The sequence below is a fragment of the Aspergillus foveolatus genome (assembly GCF_047715535.1).
Source record: "Aspergillus foveolatus strain CBS 279.81 unplaced genomic scaffold BDW70scaffold_123, whole genome shotgun sequence".
Classification (NCBI taxonomy): domain Eukaryota; kingdom Fungi; phylum Ascomycota; class Eurotiomycetes; order Eurotiales; family Aspergillaceae; genus Aspergillus; species Aspergillus foveolatus.
In genome coordinates, this window is record NW_027396187.1 from 1 (window position 1) to 27,068 (window position 27,068).

General features: G+C 49.3%; 11 protein-coding genes across 11 annotated transcripts; 4 read left to right on the top strand and 7 right to left on the bottom strand.

Annotated features, from left to right (window-relative positions):
• Window positions 1-3,265: 3,265 nt before the first annotated feature.
• On the top strand, window positions 3,266-4,448 carry BDW70DRAFT_18357 (ankyrin repeat domain-containing protein). The gene has a single exon (XM_073743454.1). The coding sequence runs from the start codon at window positions 3,486-3,488 to the stop codon at window positions 4,263-4,265; it is 780 nt and encodes a 259-aa protein (XP_073591086.1). The 5' UTR covers window positions 3,266-3,485; the 3' UTR covers window positions 4,266-4,448.
• On the bottom strand, window positions 4,080-4,870 carry BDW70DRAFT_145126 (uncharacterized protein). The gene is made up of 2 exons (XM_073738374.1): window positions 4,722-4,870; window positions 4,080-4,681 (listed from the first exon to the last, which is right to left on the bottom strand). Exons 1-2 carry the CDS (start codon window positions 4,854-4,856, stop codon window positions 4,487-4,489), a joined length of 330 nt encoding a protein of 109 aa, XP_073591087.1. The 5' UTR covers window positions 4,857-4,870; the 3' UTR covers window positions 4,080-4,486.
• Window positions 4,871-5,166: 296 nt separating this feature from the next.
• On the bottom strand, window positions 5,167-6,138 carry BDW70DRAFT_154315 (uncharacterized protein; the record flags this gene model as incomplete). Its single annotated transcript, XM_073739823.1, has 1 exon — window positions 5,167-6,138. The coding sequence occupies one exon, from the start codon at window positions 6,136-6,138 to the stop codon at window positions 5,167-5,169; it is 972 nt and encodes a 323-aa protein (XP_073591088.1).
• A 338-nt stretch (window positions 6,139-6,476) lies between these two features.
• Window positions 6,477-7,510, bottom strand: BDW70DRAFT_154316 (terpene synthase family protein; the record flags this gene model as incomplete). Its single annotated transcript, XM_073739824.1, has 2 exons — window positions 6,477-7,165; window positions 7,231-7,510. The coding sequence occupies 2 exons, from the start codon at window positions 7,508-7,510 to the stop codon at window positions 6,477-6,479; spliced, it is 969 nt and encodes a 322-aa protein (XP_073591089.1).
• Window positions 7,511-8,284: 774 nt separating this feature from the next.
• BDW70DRAFT_166328 (cytochrome P450) lies at window positions 8,285-10,381 on the bottom strand (the record flags this gene model as incomplete). Its single annotated transcript, XM_073741958.1, has 9 exons — window positions 8,285-8,450; window positions 8,525-8,685; window positions 8,761-8,845; window positions 8,925-9,265; window positions 9,326-9,401; window positions 9,480-9,545; window positions 9,607-9,886; window positions 9,968-10,099; window positions 10,183-10,381. The coding sequence occupies 9 exons, from the start codon at window positions 10,379-10,381 to the stop codon at window positions 8,285-8,287; spliced, it is 1,506 nt and encodes a 501-aa protein (XP_073591090.1).
• Window positions 10,382-11,041: 660 nt separating this feature from the next.
• On the bottom strand, window positions 11,042-12,840 carry BDW70DRAFT_166330 (cytochrome P450; the record flags this gene model as incomplete). Its single annotated transcript, XM_073741959.1, has 3 exons — window positions 12,641-12,840; window positions 11,477-12,589; window positions 11,042-11,389 (listed from the first exon to the last, which is right to left on the bottom strand). The coding sequence occupies exons 1-3, from the start codon at window positions 12,698-12,700 to the stop codon at window positions 11,042-11,044; spliced, it is 1,521 nt and encodes a 506-aa protein (XP_073591091.1). The 5' UTR covers window positions 12,701-12,840.
• A 166-nt stretch (window positions 12,841-13,006) lies between these two features.
• Window positions 13,007-14,365, top strand: BDW70DRAFT_166332 (uncharacterized protein; the record flags this gene model as incomplete). Its single annotated transcript, XM_073741960.1, has 7 exons — window positions 13,007-13,202; window positions 13,254-13,273; window positions 13,321-13,357; window positions 13,412-13,479; window positions 13,536-13,912; window positions 13,971-14,066; window positions 14,143-14,365. 7 exons carry the CDS (start codon window positions 13,007-13,009, stop codon window positions 14,363-14,365), a joined length of 1,017 nt encoding a protein of 338 aa, XP_073591092.1.
• A 3,532-nt stretch (window positions 14,366-17,897) lies between these two features.
• BDW70DRAFT_145128 (uncharacterized protein) lies at window positions 17,898-18,744 on the top strand. The gene has a single exon (XM_073738375.1). It carries the CDS (start codon window positions 17,955-17,957, stop codon window positions 18,657-18,659), a length of 705 nt encoding a protein of 234 aa, XP_073591093.1. The 5' UTR covers window positions 17,898-17,954; the 3' UTR covers window positions 18,660-18,744.
• A 690-nt stretch (window positions 18,745-19,434) lies between these two features.
• On the bottom strand, window positions 19,435-20,224 carry BDW70DRAFT_164641 (uncharacterized protein; the record flags this gene model as incomplete). Its single annotated transcript, XM_073741518.1, has 3 exons — window positions 19,435-19,476; window positions 19,533-19,902; window positions 19,947-20,224. 3 exons carry the CDS (start codon window positions 20,222-20,224, stop codon window positions 19,435-19,437), a joined length of 690 nt encoding a protein of 229 aa, XP_073591094.1.
• A 909-nt stretch (window positions 20,225-21,133) lies between these two features.
• Window positions 21,134-22,520, top strand: BDW70DRAFT_164642 (uncharacterized protein; the record flags this gene model as incomplete). Its single annotated transcript, XM_073741519.1, has 2 exons — window positions 21,134-21,617; window positions 21,673-22,520. The coding sequence occupies 2 exons, from the start codon at window positions 21,134-21,136 to the stop codon at window positions 22,518-22,520; spliced, it is 1,332 nt and encodes a 443-aa protein (XP_073591095.1).
• Window positions 22,521-24,520: 2,000 nt separating this feature from the next.
• Window positions 24,521-24,677, bottom strand: BDW70DRAFT_145129 (uncharacterized protein; the record flags this gene model as incomplete). Its single annotated transcript, XM_073738376.1, has 1 exon — window positions 24,521-24,677. A coding segment is annotated over one exon (157 nt), but the record flags the coding sequence as incomplete, so codon positions are not given.
• Between the last annotated feature and the right edge of the window lie 2,391 nt (window positions 24,678-27,068).

Below are 27,068 nucleotides of genomic sequence, written 5' to 3' on the forward strand. Positions count from 1 at the left end.
TGAGAACATGGCTATATCTAGTATAATGCTCTTCCAAAAAAGCATATATCTATTTTAATAGGGACTCCTTCTTATATTACATTCTAATTTCCTATATTTACAGTGTAGATGTCTTAAAATAAGATGTCTGTATTGGCTCGAACGTGTGTTTAAAACGGACAGTAATAAGTATTTGTAAGCTTCATAACTACCATGCAGGGCGCTCAAAACTGATAACTAAGCGAGAGTTATGCTAGTGCGGCCACAGTGAGGTTAACCGCGGTGAAACCGCGGTTAACCTCGAATTTGCGGTGATGGTGACGGTTATCAAATCTCATGACCATAACCGCAATTGCGGCGATGGTTATCAGTCCCATAGCCGCGGTTGCGGTTATGCCGCAGCCTAATAATGACTGGGAGTATCGCGAGGTCCTTCTTGGGTTTGAGCCTCTACATGGTTCACATACTGGAAGCAATTTAAGTTCCGTTATTATTAATATTTTTAGAGAATACCAGATCACTGATCGGGTATTATCTATCACGACAAATAATACAACAAACAATAATACCATGATTAACAGCATCCAAGAAGAGATCAAGGTACAAGGAATTGGAGGTACAGAGGTCTTTCATGTTCCATGTCTTGCCCATGTGATCCAGCTGAGTCTTAATCAATTATTGGGTAAAATGAAGGCAGTACCTATCAACAATGAGATTGAGATTGAGTAGTCAGATAAGCATGCATACTCAATACATCACAAGCACACAAACAGAGAGATAGTTGATACTCTGAACAAGGTAAGTCTCCCTTCCTCTCTTTAACTAGGAAATTACCAATATCTTACTCTATATCTAGATTCGGAATCTTGCTATCTTCCTAAATGCAAGCCCACAGCGCCGTGAAGCCTTTTTAGGCCTTCAGACTGAAGAGCCTCATCTACTCCCTATTCAGGATGTCCGCACACGATGGAATTCTACCTTTTTAATGCTCGGTCGTGCAAAGCGACTACAGGAGACCTTCAAACGCTACTGTATAATGCATGGATACCCCCAATTCCAACTTGACAAAGAGGAGTGGCGCCAGGTCGACTATCTACTTTGCATTACCCAGCCGTTCTTCAAATTCACTACTACTCTCTCAAAGTCAAAGGACATTACTGTTTATCTCATCTTTAGTATCTACAATAAGCTCTTTAGTCACCTTGAGGCCTCTGAAGAGCAGCTTCGCCGGAAGAGCACTCCCTGGAAGAAAACAATGCTTCAAGCACTCCAAGTATCAAGGGAAAAGCTTTCAGAGTACTATAAGATGACTGACTATGAGTGCTATGGTGATATTTACGCAATTACAACAATCCTAGCACCTTCAAAGAAGCTTCGCTTCTTTAAAACAAAGGATTGGCAAGGTGATATTGACTACGCTAGACAATACCGTGGTCGATTGGAAGAGGAATTCTGGCGTTATAAGAGACGGCTTTCAGATAATAATAGCTCTCCATTACCTGGGGCTTCAGCTGGTCTACTTAATACTGTGGATGAGATTGAGATGCTTTGTGACTCTCAGAATATTCTCCAGCCGGAGGAGCCCCAAGGGAATAATAATGACGAACTTGATCGCTATCTTGCTAAAGGTAAGCCCCTGCCTCTCTATAAAGAAAGTTCAAGTATTAAAACTAATAAACCAGGACTGATATCTCAACATCCTCGTTTATTCTGGAAAGAGCACCAAAAAGAGTTTCCAGTTCTTGCAGTTCTTGCACGGGATATCTTGTCTGTTTCTGCTAGTAGTGCTGGTGTGGAGTGTCTGTTTAATTGCGCGTGTGATATCTGTCATTATCAATGTGGGCAGTTAAAGCCGGAGACAGTCAAAGCTCTAATGCTTTATATGTGTGCAACGAAATTTGAGGTTGAGCAAAGAGAGATTGATTTTACGAAAGAGCTTATTCCAGTTGGGGAGGCAGCCATTCTTGACCAGGAGAGAGGCTTAATACCTGCTCTTCCTTCTCTGGATCCTATCAGTGATAGTAAGGAGGCTGAAGATAATGATATAGTGCTTGAGATCCCCTCTCAGCTACTACAGTCTCAGAGTCAGAGTGAAAATACTTGACCTAAGAGATCTCGGAGCAGAAGCACCCAGTCCCAGGAGAATGAAGATATGTCTGAACCAGCTGATCTAGAGAATATACAACGGCCTTGTCGAGTACGGAAGAAGACCAGGATGCCAGAAGGATTTGAAATTGGAACCCTATGAGTGTATAATAGATCAAAGAAGCACAATACTATTTCCTTTAAAAAAATAGATTTTTAGTAAGATACTCTATACAGGCTAGATACTAGAAAAATACCAAAAAGACTGCATAAAAAATCATCTGACCAAAAGGTCACGAGGCTTAGCCTCCCATTCTTGGAGGGCAAATCTGAGCCCTGTGGACGTGGAGGGTTTGGGCGAGTAACCAAAGAGGTGATCACGGCCAGCCATTATCGCTCAGTCCATGGCCCATCCGTGGTATGTTCCCCTTGAGTACGACGATGGTTGTTGTCACTGACCCCCGTATTTTTGCCCTACCTAGTCCAAGAAAAGCGTTGCCCGCAAGGTATTCAGATCCATTACAGACTTTGAGCATGAGCGCTGGGTCCTAAAAGAGCTCCGAGAATGTGATATCCAGAACTCACGCATCGTCCTCCCCCTCGCAACCGTTGTCGTCGGAGACCAGCCCAACATCCTCTTTCCGCCGGCACAAATGGACCTGGACAAATTCCTCGCCGGTGGACTGCTACCACCAGAGGAGTGTGAGATGACTGAGCTGCTAAAAGAGCTGATGGGTCTGGCTGGTGTGTTGTCACACCTGCACACAGCATTGGGCTTCAATATCTACGGCTGCCACGCGGACCTTAAGTGCGCCAATATCCTCATATACCCGAGTCGGGACAACGGTGGATCCTCTAGAATCGGGACGTGGATGATCACCAACTTCGGACTCTCGATAATCAAAGCGCGTGTCAAACGTAGAGACAGTGGCTACATTCTCCCTGACCAGCACGCCACTGACACGGTGACACGGCTATGACAAATGCCGGGCGTTTATCAAGCTCCGGAGGTCCGCAACGGTGATGGTGTCAGTCGAAGCAGCGATATTTGGTCCTTCGGATGCATCATGGTGCGGGTCCTCGCCCTCAAGCTGGACGGGGTGCGCGGGCTCCAAGAGCTGGACAGACTTCGTGCAAAGGACAAGGATGGCGTTACAAATTATCGCGACGACCATTTCAACAGAGGAGAGCCTCCAATGTTAAACCCCCATATCGCCAGCTAGATCGACGATCTGCCAGTCAGGTATCCAAGTTATAGTGTTGAATTTCTACAAGATTGTGCTGATTTGCTTCGGCGTACTTTGGCAATTAACAAATATGATCGGCCAAGTGCGTATGAAGTCCACAACAGACTTGGGGAGCTGAGATCCTTCCTCCTCCAAAACCTACCTGGAGAGCTGAGATCCCTTTTCCATACATCCATGCATGCCTCCAGCGAATCCGCCTCGTCGATGCACTCATTTGAAACACCAAACTCGTCCGTAACTGATTTTGTGCCCCAGTTTAGCGTAGGCAGTACTCTTCGGGCAGAGGATTTGTTTAATGCAATCAAAGACTCCGATATGCGTACAGTTGAGGCATGTCTTGCTGAAGGCGTGGATATTGGAAAGCACGACGGCAATGGTAATACACCGCTGGGGGTTGCTGCCAAGTTGGGACATGCGCCAATTGTCCAGTGTCTGTTAGAAGCAAGGGCGCAAGTCAATGCAAGGTCTGCAGGAGGCAAAACAGCTTTGATGCTTGCTTCTTATGAGGGCTTTGAGGATGTTGTGCAACTACTTCTTCAGCATAACGCAGATTGTCAAGAATATTCCAATGAAGGACTGACTTGTCTCCACTACGCAACCTTGCGGCATGCCAGTACAGGACTTATCCAGCTCCTAATTCCAAAGTTTACATCTGTCGACATCCCAACGAGAGGTCCCACCGAGGAAACACCACTAGTGAGCTTGCTCAAGAACTATGTTCCCAACGCCACATGGGAAGATAAAGTCCAGGCCCTGCTATTCGCGCGCGCGGACGTGAACGCAATTGGCAAGTTTGGAAACAAGCCAATCAAATATGCAGAGGGAGTCAAGTCAAAGACAGCTCTTGAGCTTCTCCAGAAGACCGCCGCTCCGCCCGGCTCAATTCGGTCAAGTATTGATAGCGGTCAATCACACCGTTCCTTTAGCCTTCCCTGGCGGAGATTAAAAGGTTGAGTCACATTTAACACGGCAGTTTGATCATGAATTGAGCGCCGTTCAGAAAATATAGACTACGATGTTGCATCACAGTTTGACCACGGTAATTGAAGTTCAACCTCTGTCTGTGCTGGGTTCGAGCACCCGCGGAGGACGTGGGAATTGTCAAACCGGGTCTTGTTATGTCGGCGAGCCTGCCTGATTAGTTTGCAGGAGGGAAGCAGAGATGCTGTTCAGCGCTAACCCGTTCCCATTATCAGGACGTGCCTGAAGGTTGCGCCGTTTTCGAAGATCCTGCAGTAGTGCCAGGAGATGTACCCAGGATTCTGGTGAATCAGCAGGCTTTGAGGCATTGTGAATATATGGCAAATAACTTCTGTGCACTCAGGGAATATGATGGGGCTTGCTAGGAGGGATTGAGCTGTAGGGACGAGCTTGAAGTGATGTGGAAGGCTGCTGCAGAGCGCAAGCAACGGAAACTGAGGCAGGATGCAGGTGGGTCGGAAGATGAGGAACGCCCGACGTTAGAAAGTATGTGGCCAGCACGATAGGGCGGATAAGGTGCGCATGGGGATGTCGACGAGGCGTTGGCGTATGCTGGAGGGACATTTGAGGCGGGTGGCCAGGATTTTGACAAGGGGACGGAGTACATGTACATGGTGAGGTCAAGACTAAATACTATTGTAGCAGTAACTCGCTAAATCTATGAAGCAAGCAATTATCGAGCTATGCTGATAACTCCCCTGCCCTGTAGGACCGGGCCACCAGGAGTAGGTAGACAAGGAGAAGTGTCGATTTAGCGTCTTGAGTCTATAAATCACAAGGCACCCGGTGCTGCAGAGGAGGGAAAAAGCCGTGTAGACAACAAAGTGGTTTTTTGTACTTAAGAAGGCACTCAGTGTGAGTTTATGGCTTTAAATCAGAGGTAATCCCTCGTCCTAGCCTCACAAAACTCCCAAAACTCCTTTGCTCGCCCTGTGCCCCCATCCTCTGCCACTTTCATCGCGCTCGATAACTTGTCCGCCACTTGATCATGGATTCGACCAAAGGGAACGACATAGCAGCCATTGTTTTGCAGCGATATTTCAGGGCTAAATCCAGCATACAGCTCGGTATGCGCAGCCAAGTCTGCCCTGTGCAGCAAGGGGTATGAGAGTATCTTCATCAGCCTCGCGTTCTTGAGGAGATTCGTGTTTGCGGCCCCGGGATTCAACGCAACACTGACGATCCCACGGGGCCCATATCGTCGCGCAAACTCGGCGGACAGGAACCAGTTTCCTGTCTTAGAGTTTAGGTAATTGCGGACATTGTTCTTGGGCGGGCTGGCAAGCTCAGACATGATGATCCCTTCGTCCGGCGAGGAGAGCTCCGCGACCTGACTGCTTGTCCATATTACCCTCACTGACCCAGGAGATGCGGATGAGGCAGCTGCCGTGTCGAGTAGTGGCAGTAACATCTGCGTGAAGAGAAAGGGGCCAAAGCAGTTGACGGCTAGCTGGAGCTCATGGCCTTGTTTGGAAACGCTGTCCAAGGGCGGCTGGGAAACGCCGGCATTGTTCCACAGGATATCGAGTTTCGATTCTTTTGCTTTGAAGGCCTCTGCGGAAGCCTTGATGCTGGTTAGATCATCGAGCTCGAGGGTGATAAAGTCTAGCTCGCCATAGTGGTTAGGTGCTGAGGCTTGGATTTCTTGGATCGCTTTTTTTGCTTTCTCTTCGTTGCGCGCGGTGATGTAGACCCTGCCGCCGTGGCGATAGAGGATCTTGGCAAGTTCGAACCCAATCCCAGACGTGCCGCCAGTGATGAGGAACACCCTGCCTTGCTGGTCCGGGAGATTCTCACTGGTGAAGGTTGGCCGTGAGGGAAAGAACTGGGAGAACTGGGCGCCCATCTCTCGAACTGCTACAGGAGCTGGAAGGTAGTTGTGGAGGGCAAGTGGGAGATCAAAGTGGGTAATGACGAGAGAACAATCCAAGAATAAAGGGAGAGGGGGGTGAGGAAAAGAGTGAGGCTTGAGCTGATGCAACAAACAACTGCACTTCTTTGTCTAACCAGGCCAACAATAGTCCGGTTGCCCGGTTGCGCGTTACCCAGCCAACTGGCTAGTCTTATATTCTTACACTAAAGCAGATAAGCGCTCTGTACGACAGTTGTTGCAGTCTAGGCCAATGATAGTTGACCATACATAACTATTCCAGCTTGCTTGCACCATCACGGTACCCTGTACTTCTAGATGACATGATACCGTGGACAATAGATGCTCCACACCAGATTCCCAATATGACTAGCCATGACAGCCTCCAGATAGGTCTTCAAGTCATCCGAAAGCCACCCGCAGCGCTTTGTCTGCTCCACTACCCGACAGTACTGCTCGATATAGTACCTGATCTGCTCGGCGCAGACCCTCTTGGCCTCCTCCTCGCCCACCGACTGCTCGTGCATAATCACCCAGATTGCATTATACACGTAGTCGAGCCCCGCCCGCCGGGACTCCTCGCGCTCCTTGTTCCACGAGTAGAGGTCATTCGTGAGACTGATTGCGGCGTATCCTGGCCGAGCAAGCTTCATGCAGAGCTCGAGTTCCTCGTCGCGAATGCTGAGCGCCATGCCAAAGGTCAGCGTGCCGAACCAAATCAATTCTCCAGCATCGATGATCCGACATGGAAGGTATTCCTTGAGTGTGTGCAGTGGCCGTGACCGGGAGTGGGCTGCCAGCTGCAAGAACCTGGTCCATGCCTTCTCCGTCGTGCTTGCGCGCTCTGGGTCAATGGCCGCCATCTCGGTGATGACCTGCGCTTGCAATTTCTTTGCTTGCATATGCAGTCTGCTGGCACCCCCGTTGCTAAACAATTCGACCACAGTATCCGCGTCTTGTGCAGGGGGTTCCGTTCTAGCATCGATGAGTTCCTCCATCTTGTCTGGAGGGAAACCCCTTAGCTGCTCTACTTCAACTGATCTCAATATCCAAGTGAAGACTACTTACCATCATAAAGAAAGGCGAACTCGTTCGCGTACGAGACAATCTCCAGTCGCTCTGGCAGACACTCCGGCACACATGCCCGAATAAAGCTGAATGGCCCGCCTAATCCACCTTTATAATTCGCCACCGGTCTGACACTGCGGTTCCAGTCGTCCTGCGCTCGCAGTGCACCGGCTCTCTCTTTATGATCAGGGTCCGCATGCACCCGGAGCCGAATGCCACCGTCAAGACCATGGGTCTTGTAGGCAGAAGGGTCGACCTCAGTCGAGTACTGAAATTTCATGGCGTTGAGGCTGAGGGTAGCGTGGATCTTAACTAGACAGGCGGAAAGAATGGTCGGTAGTTGTCTTAGGGCCCTCAAGATACCGTTGTACCAGACTCTAATGGCCAGCTGATTGCGGGACTTGGTAGGATTTATAGCATGTGCCTTGAATGTCCCCCGTATCTACCTGTGCGGGCATCTTGAGCCGCACGCCCACATAAAAGGAAATCAGGCTGCGACGTCCGAAATATTGCCCTGACTACTCACGCGTTATATCGCCCTACTGCAACCAACGCTGACTACTTTTTCTATCCATGATGCGGTCAGATTCCTTGCCTAGTTCCCAGCCAAAGTTCAGTAGCTTTACCCTCCATAGGTTAGGGGTTACAACTACTACTACCTGCGAGCCCAACCTTTGTCTACGAGCCATACATGGTCCGGGCAACACGAGGTTTGTCCTCGCACGCAACCTAGAGAATGGAGACGGGTTGGGATTTGGTATCTGGGCATTTTCAGCCCCCAAATGTCCCTCCCCGTTTGATCGGTGTGTAGAGGTCTGGGTTAAATTTGGTTTTGCGCGCACATCTACCAATCACAGTTACGCACATGGCATGGGAAATATGTATGGCTCATAGGCAGCATACCAACCTGTCTCTGTCAGCGATGCTTGTTAACTAGTGAGGGCGCCGCAAGCACTGACGAATCCCAATTGGTAGATCCCGTACCGAAAGCCCTCATTACTGCCATTGATCCCCCATCTTATCATATAGTATGCCTTACGGAATCTATCCCTAATCACTGAACTACAACCCTAACCCCCTTTGTATCGATCCTCGGCAGCGGAATAAGAAAATCATGCACCTGCTTCACATCGCTCTCGTCTGTCTCAAAGAGCCCTAGCTCGGGCCCACCGGGGCGATATAGAACGGCCAGACAGAGGCTTAGTTCTGCCATTGCTAGGCTGTTAGGAGTTTGAATGTTAGTTGTGTACGGAGGACTCTGGCTAGACATAGCTCGCTGGGTGGGGTTACATACTTCATGCCTAAACAATTCCGTGAACCGCGGCAGAAAGGCACATAGCTCCGGTGCATAGCTGGGTTAATAGGGCCGAGCCAGCGCTCGGGAATAAACTCGTTAGGAGAAGGGTAGACGGTTGGGTCGGAGTGCATTAGGTACGCGGACATGCCGACTGGTATCTGTAGCGCAGGAGAGCCAAATTAGATGAATATAAAGGAAACATGTCGTATTTGAGTAGTGGGGCAAATATTTACACCTGCTGGGATCGTGTAGTCTCTGTACTGGATCGACACGTCCGGCGAAATTCGCGGCAAGCGGTGCATGACGCCGTAACTCAAGCTATTCTCTCAAGTCCATTAGAGATTCATACGCAAAGCGTCCAGTGTGGCAGTAGGTAGTATGGAAGGGAAATAAATACCGGAGCGACTCTTTGATAACAGCCTGCAGATAGGTAACCCTCTCGAGCTCCGCCCAGCTTGGCACACGGTTCGGCCAATCCGCCATAGTCTCACGGAGTTCGTCACGAAGTCTCGAGCGAATCTCCGGGCGATCAAGGATATAAAACGAGGCGAATACAATTGTTCGCGCGGTGCTGGCTGTGCCGCCTCCGAGGAGAACTTGGGCTTCCTTTGCAAGGCGCTCAGGCGAGCGCTCAGACTCGGGCATGTCGCTCTGGGCTACATGGTGAAAGAGCGAGGTTAATGGCTTGGTGTTTTCTTGCGTCTTGCTGAAGATTTGGTCTATATTTTCCCGCGCGACCTGGATAGTTTCAAAGCGAACATTGTCAGCAGGAAGATATGCCTCTAGGAACGTACGCACTCGCTTGAATTCATTAAAAACTTGACCTTGGGGAAAGAGCCAGAATAGATACCGCTCGGGGATGTAGCTCACAATCCTAACAATGGTCAGCGAGGATTGTTCTACCAGTTCCAGACAGCCGTATGTAGAGATTGAATTAGAAAAAGTTACATACCACACAAGACTCGGAAACCCCGTAAAGAGCGGAATCGATCTCACAAGCATATGGATCAGATTATACCTGGCCCAGCCAGTCTTTAGTCCTTCTATACACACTGGGTGGCTATGCAAGGAGCACATACCAATGTGGTGCAAAGTCAGGATGATCAAGGAATCTATTCCCTTCCGCCGCATCATCCAGGCAGATTTTCGCAATGATATCTCCCGAGAACGCGGCACAGGCGTGGTCCAGCCGCACAACTGTACCTGTCCCCGCGAGGGCGCGCAGCCGCTGTTCAAAGTTAAGCGCCACTTCCGCAAGCATTGGCTGGAGGGCCTGGATGCTCATGCGTGAGAAGAAGGGCTCCAGTGGTTTGCGACGTTTACGGTGGAGCGCGTGGTCTACTGTCAGGAGGTGGGAGCCTGAATTGTGTTTATGTTTTAGCAATTCAGGTAGGCATTGTGACACCGACAAGCAGGATAAGGATAGGGAGGGACGGGTACCGTCAAAGTCGATCCCCTTGCAGAACACATCGTAATGGTTCGTTCGCCGCCTGCTCTCGGTCACATAGAGTTCGTTGTAGAAATCCGGATCGTGAATGGAGAGTTCGTCCGGGTTGACGCGGATGATTGGACCTGTCGTTCTCAGGTGGTGTTAATCCTTAGGTAAATAGGTAGGTGGGTAGAGAGGCATAAAAGAAGGGCTGCGGATATTCTACCGTAGACTTGATGCATCCGTTCAATCTCAAAAATATACTTCCCATTCTTCCAGTAGTCGAAATAAAATTCATACCAACCCGTTGCGGCAGCGATCTTTGACCCGGGAAACTTGGCCAGAGGCGAGAAGTAGAGACGGTAGAGGACGAGCGTGATATTGTAAATGAGGGTCAAGACGGCCAGGAGGGCTATGAGAGCCATTTTGCTCTGCTCTCTCTTCTTGTGGGGATTTGAGTGTGAACGATGTTGAAGGGAGAATCGGACAGGATAGACGAACTCAAACTCGCATTCAGCATGGAAAACAGGGCCGGGAGGAGTTGGTCTATTATTCACTGCAGTGTCTACGTACCTATGAGTGCGGTTCAGCATTTGGGGGTGGATACGGGTATACGGTGTATGCCTTAAACTGCCTATAGAGTGCGCGGCCGCACGTGCGCTACCTCTGCCACTGCATACGTAATACTGAAGCAGGCATGATTACTACCACTACAGGTTTACCTTCTGGCAGGCCAGGTAAGGAAATGTAGCAGGCACATTATGGCTCAGTCCACTTAGGAGCACAGGCAGATGCGGTAAGGACGGCTGTTGGGGGCATTTCATTGACTTGCTTTGACCACTACTCGCATGCTGCCATTGCTTGCTAACGGATAAGTGATAGATAGCGAATTGGTTAGAAGGAATATAAAACAAGCCTCTTCGAACTCGCAGTGCTGAGAGCTGACTCACAAGTGGCTGGCAGAGCTGAGGTGATGCTTACGGCCCAATTACATGCATTCCACCACCATCACGAATGGCAAACATGCGGCGTTCGGCTGCATTCCTGCGCGGTGATCACAGGCTAGCGCTTACTTGAACCCCTGTTTATCCCACCGTGCGGACGCTGACACGCACGTTGATTGGCTTCCTTTCAACAAGCAAATACGTGCGCAGGTCCTCCCATCTAACGCATTGGCCATCAATCGCTCCAAAGTCAAACATCCAGACCAATTTGGCAATTATCAGCCGCATTTCGGCCCACGCCAGGCGCTGGCCGAGACATGCGCGGGGCCCGATAGCGAACGGCTGGACGACCTGACGCTGATCATTGAAAAAGCAAGAAGCGGGGTCGGACGTGGAAGATGCCAGCCATCGCTCTGGGAGAAAGGAGGTGGACCGGTGGAAGAGAGCTGGGTTGCGATTGAGGGTGTATGCTTGGATTGAGACAGGGGTCTGGGTGGACGCTCGGATTAGCAGGTATTTCACCTAGGCGCTTGCTAGAGTCTCTCCACTGCCCGGCGCCGGAGATCATTTACTTACCCCACCTGGCAGCCATGTACCGCATACCATATGGCCTCCTTGCGGGACGAGGCGGGGCAGTACCCAGGGGATTGGTGGGCATAGTCGGAGTCCCTCCTGGATGACAGCGTTGAGGAAGGGCAAATTGCGCACCGCATCGAGCGTAATCGCGTCTAGAGTGGAAAAAGCCCCTCTGACTTCCTTCTCGAGCCGGTGGAGACTTTCCGGGCTGTGGTTCACCAAGTAGTTGAGGGTCCCAGTCAATGCTGTTGCTGTTGTTTCGCTGCCTGCCGTGGTTAAAATCATAAAGGTAGCGTACAGCTCACCGGCATCGAGTCGAAGGCTTCCCCCCTCGTCAATAACGTAGGACATGAAATCAGGTCGCTGCAGCTCCCAGCCCAGTCGGCGTCGCACCTTGTCGACAATCTGCTGATAGTGGTCTCGCTGGATTTTTCTCATTGAAGGTGGAACGCACTTGAGTAAAACAGCCTCGATCAGCGGATAATACCGCGTGGCGATAACAAAGCCGGCTACCTTGACGCTGTCAAACAGCAAGGCAATCCATGGATGGTATCTGGAGTGCTGAAGACAGTTAAAGGACTCGCCAAAGCCAAGATCCCCAAAGATGTCGAATGTGGTGTAGTTGAACCACGGCGTCATGTTGATGTGGGCGCTTTGACTTTTGCTGACATGATCCTGCAGCTGCGCTATAAGCAGATTCACATATTTCTGGACAAACGGCTCCTGTTGGCGGAGGGCGCGTGATGTAAACCCTGGACTGAGGATGCGCCGCATATACGCATGTTTTTCTGGGCTAATCACGCTAAGCAAAGAATCCGGATGACCAGGCTGTCGCGCCCACCACAGGGGATCTTTGAGGAACTGTCCCTGACCCTGGTCAAGCCGAGGCTGGAAGATGTCGGTGTAGGCTTCGGGGTGGGCAAATGTCACTTCATTTGGAGCAATTCGGATAATGGGCCCGTACCGCTCATGAAGATTCTGGAAGTCGTGGACGATGGTACCCTTGATCAGCGCGTAAACGAACGGAATGCGAGATGCAGCCCATGCACGGGGACCGGGAATGTTTGACAATGGGTGAAGGTAGAGATTGTAGGTGAACCGAGCAAGCCGATACTGAAAGACGTGTCAGATTGGCAGAACAGTAGACAGAACCAGGGACCATACGGCCAGAATGGCGAGGAGAACTGTTGCCCACGGGCTAAGAGAGGGTAGGTAGACCACCATAGCAGGCTGACAGTTACCGATGCACGATCCGGGTCTATGAGGACGGCTTTGTTTTCAAATTTCAATCAGAGGTGGCAAGAAGCGAAAAGCAATGGGATAATAAGAAACAGACGGCGGGAAAGGGAGACGCAAGGCTGTCGCCGTCCTAATGTCGTGACACCTCAAAGAGTTGGGGCCAAAGATGAAGGGGGAGCGCGTGAGCTTTATACTCTTTTCTAGTGCTCCGAACGCTGTTAATTCTCTTTGTGTTTTGATGCACTGTTCTGATCCCTCCTTCTCTTTCCCATCCAAGAAGAACCCATAATCATGGCATCTCAGTGGCTTACCGGTGGCGCCCTTCCTCCTCCTCCTGGAGTTGAACCCAATTTCGAGAATCCTCCCAGTCAGCTTCATGGCAATATTGCCCTTCATGCGAGCTTTCTTTCCGTGGCCACACTCGCAGTAGCCATGAGGCTGTTCACACGTCTGCGGATCCTGCGCATGAAGCTGGGGATGGACGACTGTAAGCCTCAATTGTCAAGCCGGCTTGTAACTATCTCGCTGATGAATACAGTCTTCATTCTGCTATCATATGTAGCTTGTCACTCTGCTTACTCAAGGAGCGACACTAACATTAGTAGTGTCTGACCGTCACTTTCACGGGTCTCATGTCTTATTGTACGCTAGATTCCAGCCAACTCATACCCTACTAAATGCTAACTACCAACTCAGGTTTTTCCCGAGGAATTGGGCGCCATATGTGGGATGTGCCCATGAGCTGGCTTACGAGGACTCTCAAGGTAAGGGCCCAGCTCCCTACCAAGGAACAGGAAAAAGATACAAAACCGCTGTCTAGTGCTTCACGATTGCCCAATACATTTACACTCTTCTAACGGCCACCATTAAACTCACATTCCTCTTTTTCTACTACCGCATTTTTCCCCGCCATCTTAACATTAGGTATCTCATTACCTTTGGCGTCGCTTTCGTTGCAGTCTCCCATCTCACGCTCTTGTTTCTCACTATCTTCTCCTGCCTCCCGGTCAGCCACGCCTGGGATGGCTCCTCCCCAGGCCGCTGCTGGATGCCTGGAATTCTGCCCTATACCTCTGGCGCTTTGAGTTCAGCCACAGATCTCTACGTCCTTCTGCTCCCAATCCGCACTCTCTGGGCGCTGAACATAACGGCGTGGAAAAGGGCTCGTCTTGCAGCTGTCTTCGGTCTAGGAATACTGTACGCCCTAGCCAGCCCTGTCTTACTCTGCATTGAAGTAGCTGATCTCTCCTACTAGTGCCTTTGCCGCAAGCATAGTCCGGCTCGGCATGACGCACGTCCTCACAAGCAGCCCAGATGCAACCTGGAACATATCCTCAATTTCTAAATGGGCGTACGTTTCACCCCCTTGCACCAATCGCCAACTTCGTCTATCACTAAGGGTCCTGCTAAACATATGTTTTGAGCAGTACCATCGAAGCCAACACGGGGATCATCTGCGCTTGTCTTCCGGTTCTACCTGCCTTGCTTGATAGGTACGGGGCGAAAAGATTTGGCTCCTCGCTTAATAGGTTCTGGTCGAGCGGGAGTCGCCGGAAGTACTCCAGCGCCACGACAGAATCCGAGCTTTCATTGCAGCAGCGACCGTCGCAGTATGCCCAATATCCGACCCACGAGCTTCAGATTGTGTAGAAGTCGCTATCCGAGGGATGACGCAAGTTCCCTGATGGAATGGAGAATATATGTGTGGTAGCGGATTGCTTTGAGTTCTTCATTCTTCCTCTTCCCTTCAATACCGCTCGTGTGCCCAGTATATATTCCTCTCCAATGGTGTAGATGCTGTTGTAATGTCAAGCGCTACGTTTTATAATAGTTCGAATACTGCAATGTCTGATGACTGATACCACGGATTGCGCATATCCCAGCATAATAAAAGTAGTCCTTGACTAACCCTGTCACTTGTCTTTTAGGGGCCGAATGATCGGATATATGATGCTCCTGCGACGGCAATATAATCTTCTTCTCCAACTTGCGGGGTCTAATTTCTTCCACCTGCGTCAACCACCCCCTAGTCTTGTCTTTGGAACCCCCATCATCTCCAGAAAGAATCGGATCTTTATTCTACTACAGGTCCTGGTCCTTACCCTGGCCCTCCCCAGAATTTGTCCCAGCTGAATCACCGCAAGAGCGACAAGAATGCTGCCGCAGAAACTGGCATCCCAACCTCGTAGGATCCCCCTATATACAGCGCTTCTCACAGCGATACGCATTCCGGGTCCGCGCGTAGCCCTGGGGGTACATCATTTACCGTACCACCTAAGTCTCTGATGAAGACTTCGCTACAGCAATGGCCAAACTAGACCGTTACTTCAACGCCTACTCCCCTGATCTGGAATCCAGACCGGAGACAGCAAAAATAATCCATGAGGGCTACCACAACGTTATCAACAGGATTAAGAGACCCTGGACGGTGCGATCGTGCATACTGTGCTCACCAGCCATAGAGAATGGGTTAGCCGGTCTGGGTACCAACGCCAGCCCCGCTTCGAGTACTGCCTTACAATCGACGAGCGGTCCCTGAAGTCTATCCTGACCTGTCAGGAGCCTATTTCCCGTCGAACAGATGGTGGTGGTGATAACCCTGCGAACCCATTGGGCTACATTAACCTCGTCGACGTCGAGAGCCACGACCCCATGGCTGAAGACTATGATGTAGGCCGATTCTACGAGGGGTACATGAGGCCTGACCTGGACGGCCTGTTCGTATTTGCGTATGACCGCGAGGGCTGGCCACTCGTTGGCCGGAAAGGTGGTGTTTGGATGAACCTGGACTGGTTGTGTATACGGATGGGCGCAGTGCGCAACTGGCGAGCGGGACGACTGTCACACATCGGTGGGTGTATTATGAAAAGACGGATGATTATATTTGGGTGCCATTTGAGAGCGGCCGCGGGGAATAGGTTGCGGGCGGGGGAACGGGGCGTTTGGTATGGGCAGACTGCGGTTTGAGTAATTCTTATCTCGTACCGATGAGAGTATCAGACTGGCGCGCTCCAATCTGGGCTGTGGGGTGGAAGAGGGTCCATATAGTGGAAGGTTGATAAGTTTGTTAACCTTAAAAGGTGTGTTTGAGGAGCCCAATAATAACTATTATTTACTACATGGACATAATCTGCCCACTAGACGGTCCCGTATAACTGGCATAAATGTACCATTTAAGATCCACGCGTTATTGCATAAAAAATCACTACACTGGGTACAAGTTCTACTCTGTCCAACAATCCTCTCAACCAAGCCTGGTGCATGGATCTGGACTCCCGCTTGATATGATGGTTAGTAAGACTCCAAATACACATCCCATTCCCAGGCCTCACCTCTTTACCCTAAATACCAAACGCGTTGCCTTGCAAAGTCAGAGACTATACTAATAGTCCCTAATCTTAAGCCCTAAGCCTTGGAATATTAGAGTCTAATAACTGCTATTAAACTAGGCAGTTCTGGTATAACTAGTAGTTACTCTCAAGCAAGATATAGAAACCTTAACTGATATATCTAAAGCTGGGTAATAGCACACTAGGGGAGATTTAGCAAACTCTACATGCCTGGGGCTGCTAAGGGTGCGCCAGTAGGCCGGGTTATACAGGATAGGAACCCCTCAGGTTCTGTATTGGATAGCAAGATGCTCTGAGATAGCCACTATCCACTGCTGGGGGACCAAATTGGCGCCAGGGCAGGGGTGAACAGAAAGCCCAGTGACAGAACATTAAAAGGGAGAAGATGACGGACGTCTTAAAAGTGGTGTATATATTCCTATGTATCGCGTATCACCCATATCCAATGCCAACCCACAACAGTTAGCTTGAGAGCAGCTAAAGAACCAGAACAGGGCTAGAGTCCTTTCGAGCAGCTACCATTGATTTATTGAATATGGCTCTCGTCTTCCATATCCTACAATGATCTTGCTCAGCTCAGTGCCCGCAGACACTCCATATCGGCACATCTTATCGGGGCGCCCCGTAGTCCCATCCTCTGGGAAGAGATCATCCCCTTCCTCTTCCTCGACAACCCCATGTATAACAGCAGGGACCTCGGTTGAGTCAGAAGCTATTGGGAAAATATACCGCTAAGCCAAAAAGCGTCATGACTTCCAGATTAGTCTTAGACAGTCATATTTTCAAGTCGACAGGAACCTTCCCTGTGGCCGGGTTCCTGCGGTGACGTTATAAGCCAATTTGCGACTCAACGTACTTGGCCGTCGCGAACCATGCATAGCTGTCTGTATTGCGTTGTGGGAAGTAACTAAACCAGTAAGGGTCGTTATTGTCCTGGTATTTTGCGATTTTTTCGCGCCCCACGGCCCATAGCACATATGCCAGTCCCGTCTACGATAATTCAGAGTTCAGATCTCCGGAGCAGATTTAGGAACGTTCATGAGATAGTCTAGGTGGGTGACCTCATGGAAGAAGACCCGGACCCGGTTTTCCCACCTCTTGAGGTCATTCTGCTGTCGTTGGGGCAAAGATCTCCCGTGGTTATCAACTCGGTCAAGTCGGCCGGGCGAAAAACACCTCGCAGAAGGTTACTCGACTGTAGGGTTCTTTGGGGTCGCTGAACGCCTTTACACCCGTCACTCCTATGGGCGACTGGTAAGGTGGCGACTGTTGGGTGCCCGGTGGCGGGACACGGTGGGTTATATGCACCCTCACCGCAGACATTCTCAGGGTCAGCGGTTCCTGGGCCAAGTTACAAATCGCTACAGTGGTCCTAGTGATGTTAGTAACAGCCATATTCTGGGGAGACCTCAGATAAACGGCAAATTCGCACCCCGATCTAGAGATATCGCCCTGGTAGCGATCCAAAGATAGGGTGCGGTTACTCCCACCATGCTGTATATATCTCCTTGGCCGCCCTGTAGATTGCTGCGACTTATCAGCTTAACCCTACAGTCTGCCACTAAGAGGTGGTGGAGATGCCAACATGGGACGCATGGGAGCAAAGTGATGGCAGCTTCCTCCGTGTCAAGATTGACGAAGTTGTTCGCTGCTGTCTGACCCAACCTAGACTGTATACCACCTTTCTTGAAGCTCAATACAAGACAATTCCACCCCAGGGAGATGTTGGGACATACGTAGCTCGGTACTGATAGCTAGGTAAGAGTTGACATAATCACAGCCCCGCGCCGGCATGTGGCCCATCCCAACCTCACCCCAACCAGATACGCAGACTTCCTCAGCCTCGTCTCCCCTTTGTCTTTACCATTCGTTCATTCTCCGCTTTTCTCATGGCACGTTCGAAGCAAAGGAAACCACCAAGCAACCCGTCTCGGGACCGCATTGTCTGCGGTCCAGGCCCGACAGGCCCTGATATCCCTATCGATCGTACCGAGATCCGCCTCGATAGGATCCGTATTTTCGGCTGGCCCTCTCGCGGCGGTGTCATCGTCCTCGCTGGGACCACGAGGGCGGATTTTGAGTACCTTGGCTGGAATGCGCTCGATCCCCCGCTGAGACGCGATAAGGACCAAGACGCCGAAGATGCGGTCTGTAAGAAACTTCTCCTGCTTGGGGCAACATGGTTTGACAGTCAATCGCGCTTCAAACTTCTTGCCGCTGTTCTGGACAACTCTGAATCCATTTGCGAGCTGTTCTACGACGGCAAGGCTCCCGGCGTCACCCGCACCGAGAGTATGTGGGTGACAGTCGGCTGGCCGAGAAATGGTGGCCTATGGGTGGGTGAGTTTTCTAATCCACGGTTTGAGGCGGTGATGGATAAGGATGCTGAGTGTTTTGATTGTGACTGTATTGATGATAGTGGGCTTCTCGGGTTGGCGAAGGATATGGAGGAGCGTTGCGAGATCTTAAAGAAAATCGGTGGCAAATTCTATGCCAGTTTGGATGATTATAATGGACATGGTTGTTTGAGAGCATGGGAGGATAAGACTACGGGCGAGGTTGGGCCGCTTGTCGTTACGAGGTATCAAGAGTAGTAGCTGCTCTTATGGCCTTAGACGCCTATTGGGACTATGCCTCTTATTGCATTGTTGATGGCATCACTCTAATCTATGATATTCCTGCTATGATCCCAGTTACACGGCTATATATTGACTTCGTAATAAACACGAACCGCAAGAATAAAGCAGAATGTAGTGGGAACCAGCCACCAGACTCGTCTGGATAGTCATCTTCAGACAGGGACGATTCTAGGACTGCAACAAAAGACAGACGAGCGCTCATTGTGATCCGATACTCTCATCAATGGCAACGACAATTCAACGCTAGCGGAGGACACATCATCTTGTTATTGATGTAACATACCCCTCAAGCTGATAACACGTAAGAGTGAGTATCTTACACCTGAATGGTGAGCAATGCACAACTTACTTCAAATAGGTAAATCACGAGGCCAGTCCGTAAGCTCTACAAAGTAAGGTATGTTTGTATAGGGTGCATAGACAAAAAGAGCCATTTCGGCCATAATAAAGCAGTAGGTTATTTGCCCCTAGTCTGGCAGCCTTTACCCCTAGAAAAAAACAATCTCAAGAAGCGCCGAAGCTTCGTAACAACAAATTCGGGTTGGACGATATCATGTACTATAGTTATAGCGAATTCCGAGAATTGGACACGGGAACACCGTCTCAATTGGTGACAAACAACAATACTAAGATAGCCGCGCTCAATAGTGGCAAAACTTTGTCTCTTAAATATAGTTCTGATGCTCCCGAAGTCGGGGTAGGCTGCTCTTCCTGAGAGACAGAGGTTGACTCATCGGACGCAGGTGCTGTCTGTGTCTCGGTTTGTGCCAAACTAAGTGAAGAGCCAAGTCAGCATCTGTTACTTGTGTTAACAGTAAAATAGCATACGTACTCGTCAATTGAATCGTCCATGTTGGAAGACGTCGAGTCTGAGCTTCCAGAAACGCTACTTTCCGAGGTACTTGAGCCAGAAGAGGTGACAGTCGTGATTAACGTTGAATCATTCGGAGGATAAGCATCAGCGGCACTATCTGAGTCTGTCGAGGATCCTGTGCCACTTGTAGGTCTGGGGTCATCTGATGAACTAGAGCTACTTGGGGGCTGGAGATTCGTATTACTCTGTGAACCAGAAACGTCAGAAACGCCGGTCTCAGCTGAAGGCTCAGGGCTGGTCAATGTGTTTGAGTTGTTCGAGTCATCCGTGTCGGGTTCAGGGGTGCTAGGGACGGATGCAGTAGGACCAGAAGAATCTATGGGACTGAAACAATTAATTCCGTATATCATAGGCAAAGCTGAACATACGGGATTCTTATCAAAGTGTCGGTTGGGTTTATCCCAATTCCCGTAGTAGTAGACAGCTCCCCTGTACTACTAGTACCACTTTGCGTTGTAATAGTAGGTTGCGGATTCACTTCGGTATACGAACAATCGTAGATACTGAGGTAACTTTCAACGGAGATTATCGTACTAGTATCAAGCACGGTACTTCGATAGGTAGCAGTTGAACACGTTGTCCCGAGTGTCACTCCTAGAACGGACACAGTATCAAACAAGAAGAGTATTATCAAGGGATAGAGCATTTTCAGGAGGTGGCCAGAGCTGAAGACAAAGGTTAGAGTGTCTAAGAGGGGTTTTGAGTCGCTTAAATGCGCTGCCCTACTTCGAGCCGTGCTAATTAACTCCTTTGGCAAGGCTGTGCAAACGGATAACCGCCTGGCTGTTAGCAGCTGTTGCAAGGCTAGCTTGGCAAAGAAACAGACAAATAATTGTGCATCCTAGGGCCAGAGCCTTGCCTAAGCATGCATTTCTAAAATAAGGCAACTAATTATATAGGTCGAACCATGCACGCGAACGCCCAGCTCGAGGGGCGGAACCAGGTAGGGTACGTCTTTGACCCTGGAATTAAAGATGGCTGAACTTTCCTTCTTCTGCTGCAACCAAAACAGAATGGAAAATATGAAGAACACTATCTACAAGCAACTTTGGTTCCCCCTCTCACTGGAGGTGCTTGCGACCGTCGTATTTGTCCTGACTGCATGGACAGCCCAGACCACCCATTCCACGAGCGTGACAATCGCTGGTTTTAAGGTCGACACCAGCTCGACTCTAGCCTTGCTGAGCATCTCCCAAGGTGTTCTGTCATCATTGATCACTGCAGTTCTATCTTTTCTATTTGAAGTTATGCAATGGACATTGACCGCACGGACGGATGGTTTAAGTTCTATTTCATTGCTCGGAATATCCCCAACCACAGGCGTCATTGGGTGTCTCAGAATCATCCTTAGTCGTCGTTGCAGGCTCGTTGACAGACTATGGCCCTTGCTCCGGTAATTTAAACTTGCACCTTGATACTTGTGATATAAACTAACTGGCTCATATAAGTGTCGCATTTACAATAACCTTGTGGGTATCCAGTGTCATTCTCTTTGGTTTGTTTCCCAATCAACTCTTAGGTATGATAACTAAGAACAGTGTTAGCCAATACTGATATGGGCGTTGTGTATGACCCAGTTCTAACCTACGATGCAACTGCTGGTGTAGGCGAGTTCAACGGATCCTACGTCCCCGAGTACATTGGGAACCTCCAGGACAGGGAGGCAGAATACCCATACACAATTGTGCCCTACTGGATGCAAGCAATTGTCAATAATCTGGTCACCAGTCCCATGCATTCAGTGGCCAGTAAACCAGTACCAGTTGCTGCATGCGCGGAACGCACTTCCAGCTGTGATTCATACCTGCTTCCTGGGGGCTTGATCAATACAAGCCCATGGCCCCCGACTGATCACCCCTCTGCTCCTGTGATACAGATTGCCAATGCATCCTCACTGCAGCTTGATTTTCATGCTGAAATCAGCCAAGAGGACCCATTCTCTAGTGAGGATTGCAACATATATGGATCCGATACTGCCTGGGTTGGCATCAGATTCTGCGTGTCGAAGAGCCGAGCCGATAATGGTTCATTTACAGCGGGTATGGTAAAAGAATACCACCTTTGTTCTTAATATCTGCTCATGTTCAGTTGTAGGCCTCTATGTCTGCCCTGGAGGAGGGTGGGATAATACCTGCAGATTGGGTGACGGAGAGTTCTATCCTAACCTCACAACAACCTTTTCAGTCTTTAGTCGCAAAACTACCTTCATTACCTCTCGGTCCAACATGAGTATAATATCTGTGACATCCACTGGGCAACCTACGCAAATCCCTACTCTTGATCTGATTAACTTTCGGGCTGCGTTAGACTGGATCCTCAACTTTGATGCCGCCAATATCCCTGGCCCAACTTCAATTGCAGAGCAGTTTTGGAGTGGACAGGGACAGCTTGGAAGTGTCTACTGGTCTCCCATACTTCTTCAGACTTTTCACAGTATCATCGCATTTCCCTTCTGGTTTTTTAACGCTAACAATCTCGGCAACATGGAAGGATACGGCACAGGAATTACTCCAAACCTTCCACCAGAGTTTTATGTTACCGCGTCTATTTCGGTACCGCACAGCAAGATCGTCATTAGCTCTTCCATGTTTTCAATATTCATTGCTTTCCAAGCCATCATGCATCTATTTATCTGGTCTGTGTTTGCGTGGCTTTGCATACAGCGTCCGCCTCTTCCGGTGATAACTTCCTACCCGCTTTTCAATTTCGCTTTCAAGGCCTATGATAAGCGAGGCTCAAAGGTTGTCAGGAGAGATCAGGGGTATCATCTGGTCTCTCATGGTGTCCCGCCAGCCGGGATACTGGGGGCTAGCGATGGAGATGTGCTAAATATCTTAGAGCACTCTGTTCATACTCTCCGCCCGGATAATGAGATGCTGCGTCTGACCGACAATAAGACCCAGCAGCAGCTTCAGTTTTCCACTCGCCTTGCTACGTGGTAGTTTAATTTTTGTCATACCTTCGGAGCTAAAGTTGGTTGAGAGGAATCCCTGAGATCTGACAGGGGGTCGCCGCGGCTAGATATAACGAAAGTGAATAGACCAACAACACAAGCAATGAATCATATTAGTGTCAGATATCGCTTGAGAACTTGCACTCATTGCAGATTACCATCTCATAATTTGATTCCACTCCCATGTTGCATTCAATCCGACCAGGCCCAGATGAACGCGCTAAAAGGAAATAACTTATGTTTAAATAGATCCCCTAATACAGATCATTATACGCTGTTGATGCAAGCATCGTATATATTTCAAAGCAATGGAGACCTACCTGCGCAGGAAGCATTACGTGAAGATCTCCTATATCCAGCTTATCATCCAGGCCATGCACCGGTCTTATTTTTGGTATTATTATGGTATTCCAGGAGCAATTTGACCACATCAGCAATCCAAAACAAAGTTGCCATATGCATTATCGTGCGATTGTTCGAAGAATATGTTTCAGACCTACCTTTGAGGAATTAGAATTTGTTTGTATAGTTCTAGTATGTAACTGCTAAGTATACCTAGGCAATGCCTATATATTCAGGACCACTTTTATGTCTAGGACAAACAGTTGGACAAGATGGTCTTTAGTTAGTGCATTACCAACGCAAGATAGTTAGGATATGATGTACTGAAACAGGCATTAAATATATCATCCAACAACCTGCCGGGGCTGGCTCTGGCTCTGGCCCTAGTTTAGCATGCATTGGGTTTCTAGAAGTATCTGAGCTTCGAGGCTGCTATCGGCGCTTCACCAGCCGCATCCACACATATCCTGATATGAACGGCGCTACTCTTCTAGCGAGGAGATGGATCTGATTAAGCTGAGCTTTCGGAAGCCAGGAAGGTGGACTGAGGGTTGGTAGCATGAAGATGACCTAGTACTTCATTTTGTGTATAGTCTTCAAGTGTCCACGGCGAATTGAAGCAATAGCTACATGAGGCGTCGTAAGCGCGATAGATACCCTGCTCTGGTGCTGGGGCGAGCCCTAAAAATACTTGAGCGCTTGATAGATGGGTAGCTGGAAGTCTTCACAGGACAGAAGAGGGATTCACCGGTTGACATGGACAGAAGAGGGATTCACCGGTTGACAATGGCTGCTATGGCTTGTGGTCGGGCCATTGAGACGAGCAGGGAGAAATTGAAGTAAAAAATGAACAAATAGAGCGTTCTTCTATCTCATGAAGACAAGTGCGAGCCAGTCAAATAAAAACTAAGCTAACTGCTGTTTAGACCTGATTGTTTGAATTCCATCACCTTTATTCAGTGTCTGCTTGTCGAGAAGGATGATTAGGCCTGTTCGTTGGACAGTTGGCTACTGAAGAACAGTCCTCACTCGAGTGTGGATTAATATTGATAACACGAATGGGATGAGAAACCCTAGGACACGGTGCTTACCGGCGGTAGGCAGACAAGATCCGAGCCAGCTGCAAGGTGCTCACCGATCTACTCCTGAGAGTAGACTGACCTAGTTCCGTTAGCTGCCATTGGCCAATAACCAAACGAAGGTCCAGAGCTTGAAGCCTACCTCGATTCAAAGATTAAGCGCTTAGACCTAAATGTTGCTCGGAAGGGCCCAAGGGGCATCACATGTCTCGGATGAGAACCAGAAGTCAAGGTACGAGCATCGGGCCAGAACCCGAAACAGTGTGGACATCCCTATTCCCCAGACCCGAAGTATAACGGATGCGGAGTCCACGGTCAATGACCTTATTCCTCAGCTGACGATTTCGATGCTAAATGATGTTCATATGGCGCAGGTAACATGGCATTGCTTGTACGATATGAAACCATATGAAGAGAACGTATCGCCCATGAAGACGGCAGTAAAGACAACTTCGTTGGATTCAAGTCAGAAGTCTCTATTCACAGCTTCATTTCATATTCCGAAATCTCTCACCATTGTTACCTACCCATACCAACACTTGCTCTGTTTCAAAACCGTCAAGTTGCAACCAAACTGCCGTATATAGCAGCAAGTCGTATATCGCAACCATGCTAGCACCACAGATCATGGCTTCTGCCGCAATCACCTTCGCAGCCATAGTGCCCTTTATCCTACCTGCTTTAGCGACTGCAAGGAAGCGACCGGACGGGCGAGGCACGAACATGATAATGCCGCAAGTCCACGATCCCCTAACTTGATTTCACTGCTGTCTCTGATCAACCCAGTACATGCGTTACTCTGCATTTCCACACTCGGTAGTCAGACGACTGGGAACGCAGCTGATAGCCATGGTCTGGTGCTGGCCCCAAAACCATGATAGGGATAGGAGGAAACACCTTCTCAGAAGCTACTGGGATAGATGAGATTTCCTGCAAGAATGCCTCAATACCATCAGGGATTGGCGGTAATTCAACGTTCAAGGGCATTAGGCGGTTAGATGGTACCCAGCCATGGTAGGGTAAACTACCATAGCAAGTGGTTGGAATACATTGTCGGTCCACTCTGCTGCTCTGCGGCAAATTCTGTAATAATATGGATTGAAGCTAGACCACCAGCGAAATTGATTGTGCTTATTTTTGGAGAGCAACGATGTCTGGCTAGGATACGGTAGATTCCAGTGTGTGCTGAGAAATCGATGCTTCAGGTGTGCTTGCCAGGAGCTGATCACAGTCTTACCATAGAGCTCCTCGATCTTAACCACACAGCGTTGGTACAATGTGCGATATGGTTTATGCCCCCAACTCTGCCGCATATACTCGTCAGACTGCAGGCCCCACAGCCAAGCAAATAGGTAATCAAAGTGCTTAATAATTCGGTTATTCTTGGTGGGGACAGCAAGTGGCCAGTGTCTTCTTATAATGATTTGCTGCAAAGAAGGCTTGCTGAATGCCACATGCCCGGTATTAATAAGAATTTGACATTCAGGCCGAATCACTGGCCGCATGATAGCAAGAACATCTTTTCGAAAGGACGTAGGCAAATATCAACCATAACAGATAGTAGTGCAAATAGCCTTCCTGGCTCTTGCCGCTGCTGAGCAAGAAGTAGAAAACAATCGTCAAGCAGAAGAATATCATCTTGGTATGAATGAATATGTTTATAATTGACTTGGAACCGGGCCAGCACTGTGGGCGTGTGAAGGTCCATGTAGGGACGATGGGCTGGACGAAATCTCATGGTTGACCAGTGTATCTTGTTTAAGAACCAGCCATAGCCATAGCGGTAAATGGTGATCCCCAGCCCGATACCCTCGCGATGTTGAATCTGGCCACTGGGTCCTGGGAACTGCTTTGTATCATACCAGCATGCTCGGCTTAGCTCTAACCGATTTCCCCCTCCGCCAAACGCTCGCCGTAGACAGCGCAAAAATAGAATCATGACCTGGCTGTGACTCCAAGATACAGGAGAACCAGCCTGCAGGCTGTAGGTTAGTTCAAACCCTGCACACAACCGGTTCATATTCCAACGCACCCAGTTAAGGATAGTTCTGGTTGAATGGACATAGAATGGATGGCTAGGCAGGTCCTGAAACAGGTGGTAGGCTGCACCACGCCGCCAGATTTCCTGATCAACTTTTACCAGGAGATCTTCACGTACACGATGCTCTTCGCGGATCCCAAATGATTTGCTGGTAGATCCATGGATGGCAGTTGCACACCGGGTCTTGCTATGGATGTATGCACGGTATAGGGTATTCCAGTCATGGGTGCCCTTTCCCAGGTGTTGCCAGGTTCGATATATCTCCTGGTCCAGGCCTAGGACCTCAAGCAGGGGATTACTGAAGGGGTACTGATTCCCAGCAGCAAAGACCTCTTTGATTGAGTTATAGAACTGGCTGTAGCGAAGTCCATCATCGTGAACATGAGTCCCCTTCTTGGCCTCGATGGTCAGGGATCCAGTATCGCGGAGAAAAGAGAAAGGATAGAAGACAGTTTGACCTGAGTTTCTTGCCAGCTGGGAGTAACGGAGCTTGTCCAAACAGCATCGTTTCCAGAGCAGTGTTTGTGTACTGCCAGAGACTGGTGCAACTGGACAGGTTTCTTTCCCCACATCAAAATAGACCTCGCAGATATATTGGCGGTTGATTGTATGGTTCCATAGATCCTGAAACCGTCCTTGCATTTCTGCCCAGGACTTGGACTGAGTACGAAGCTTTAGGTTCTTGGCACTTAGGAATAGACGAACACCCTCAAATTCCTCCAGTCTCTGATCCTGGATAATCTGTTGAACTGTCTCCCAGGTATGGTGTAGGTGTTCTGGGGGCAAAAAGTAGCTGAGGAGTTGTTGACAGGACTGGGTCTGGACTGAGTGGTTCTCTGCCCATGCTGCCCAAGAGTTTGAAATCCCATGACAGGCATTTGAGGGAAGATGCTGCTGATGGGCATCTGAGTAGTGTCGGTGAATTGCTGGTAAAAAAACCCTATCCATCCAGGTCTGGAACTGGTTATCTGACAGTCGGCTAGACCGCTGCTTTGGCTCATATAGTTGAGGGAAGAGGGCATAGATTGATGCATCCTCAAATCCTGCCACCCGACCCAGTGTGTAGTGTTTGACA

What these genes read in the sequence shown, in the direction of transcription:
- BDW70DRAFT_18357 (XM_073743454.1), top strand. Translation starts at nt 3,486, where the DNA reads ATGCATGCCTCCAGCGAATCCGCCTCGTCGATGCACTCATTTGAAACA.
- BDW70DRAFT_145126 (XM_073738374.1), bottom strand. Translation starts at nt 4,856, where the DNA reads ATGTCCCTCCAGCATACGCCAACGCCTCGTCGACATCCCCATGCGCAC. An exon ending in TGCATCCTGCCTCAGTTTCC is followed by an intron (nt 4,682 to 4,721) that starts GTTGCTTGCGCT and finishes CATCACTTCAAG; the next exon opens with CTCGTCCCTACAGCTCAATC.
- BDW70DRAFT_145128 (XM_073738375.1), top strand. Translation starts at nt 17,955, where the DNA reads ATGGCACGTTCGAAGCAAAGGAAACCACCAAGCAACCCGTCTCGGGAC.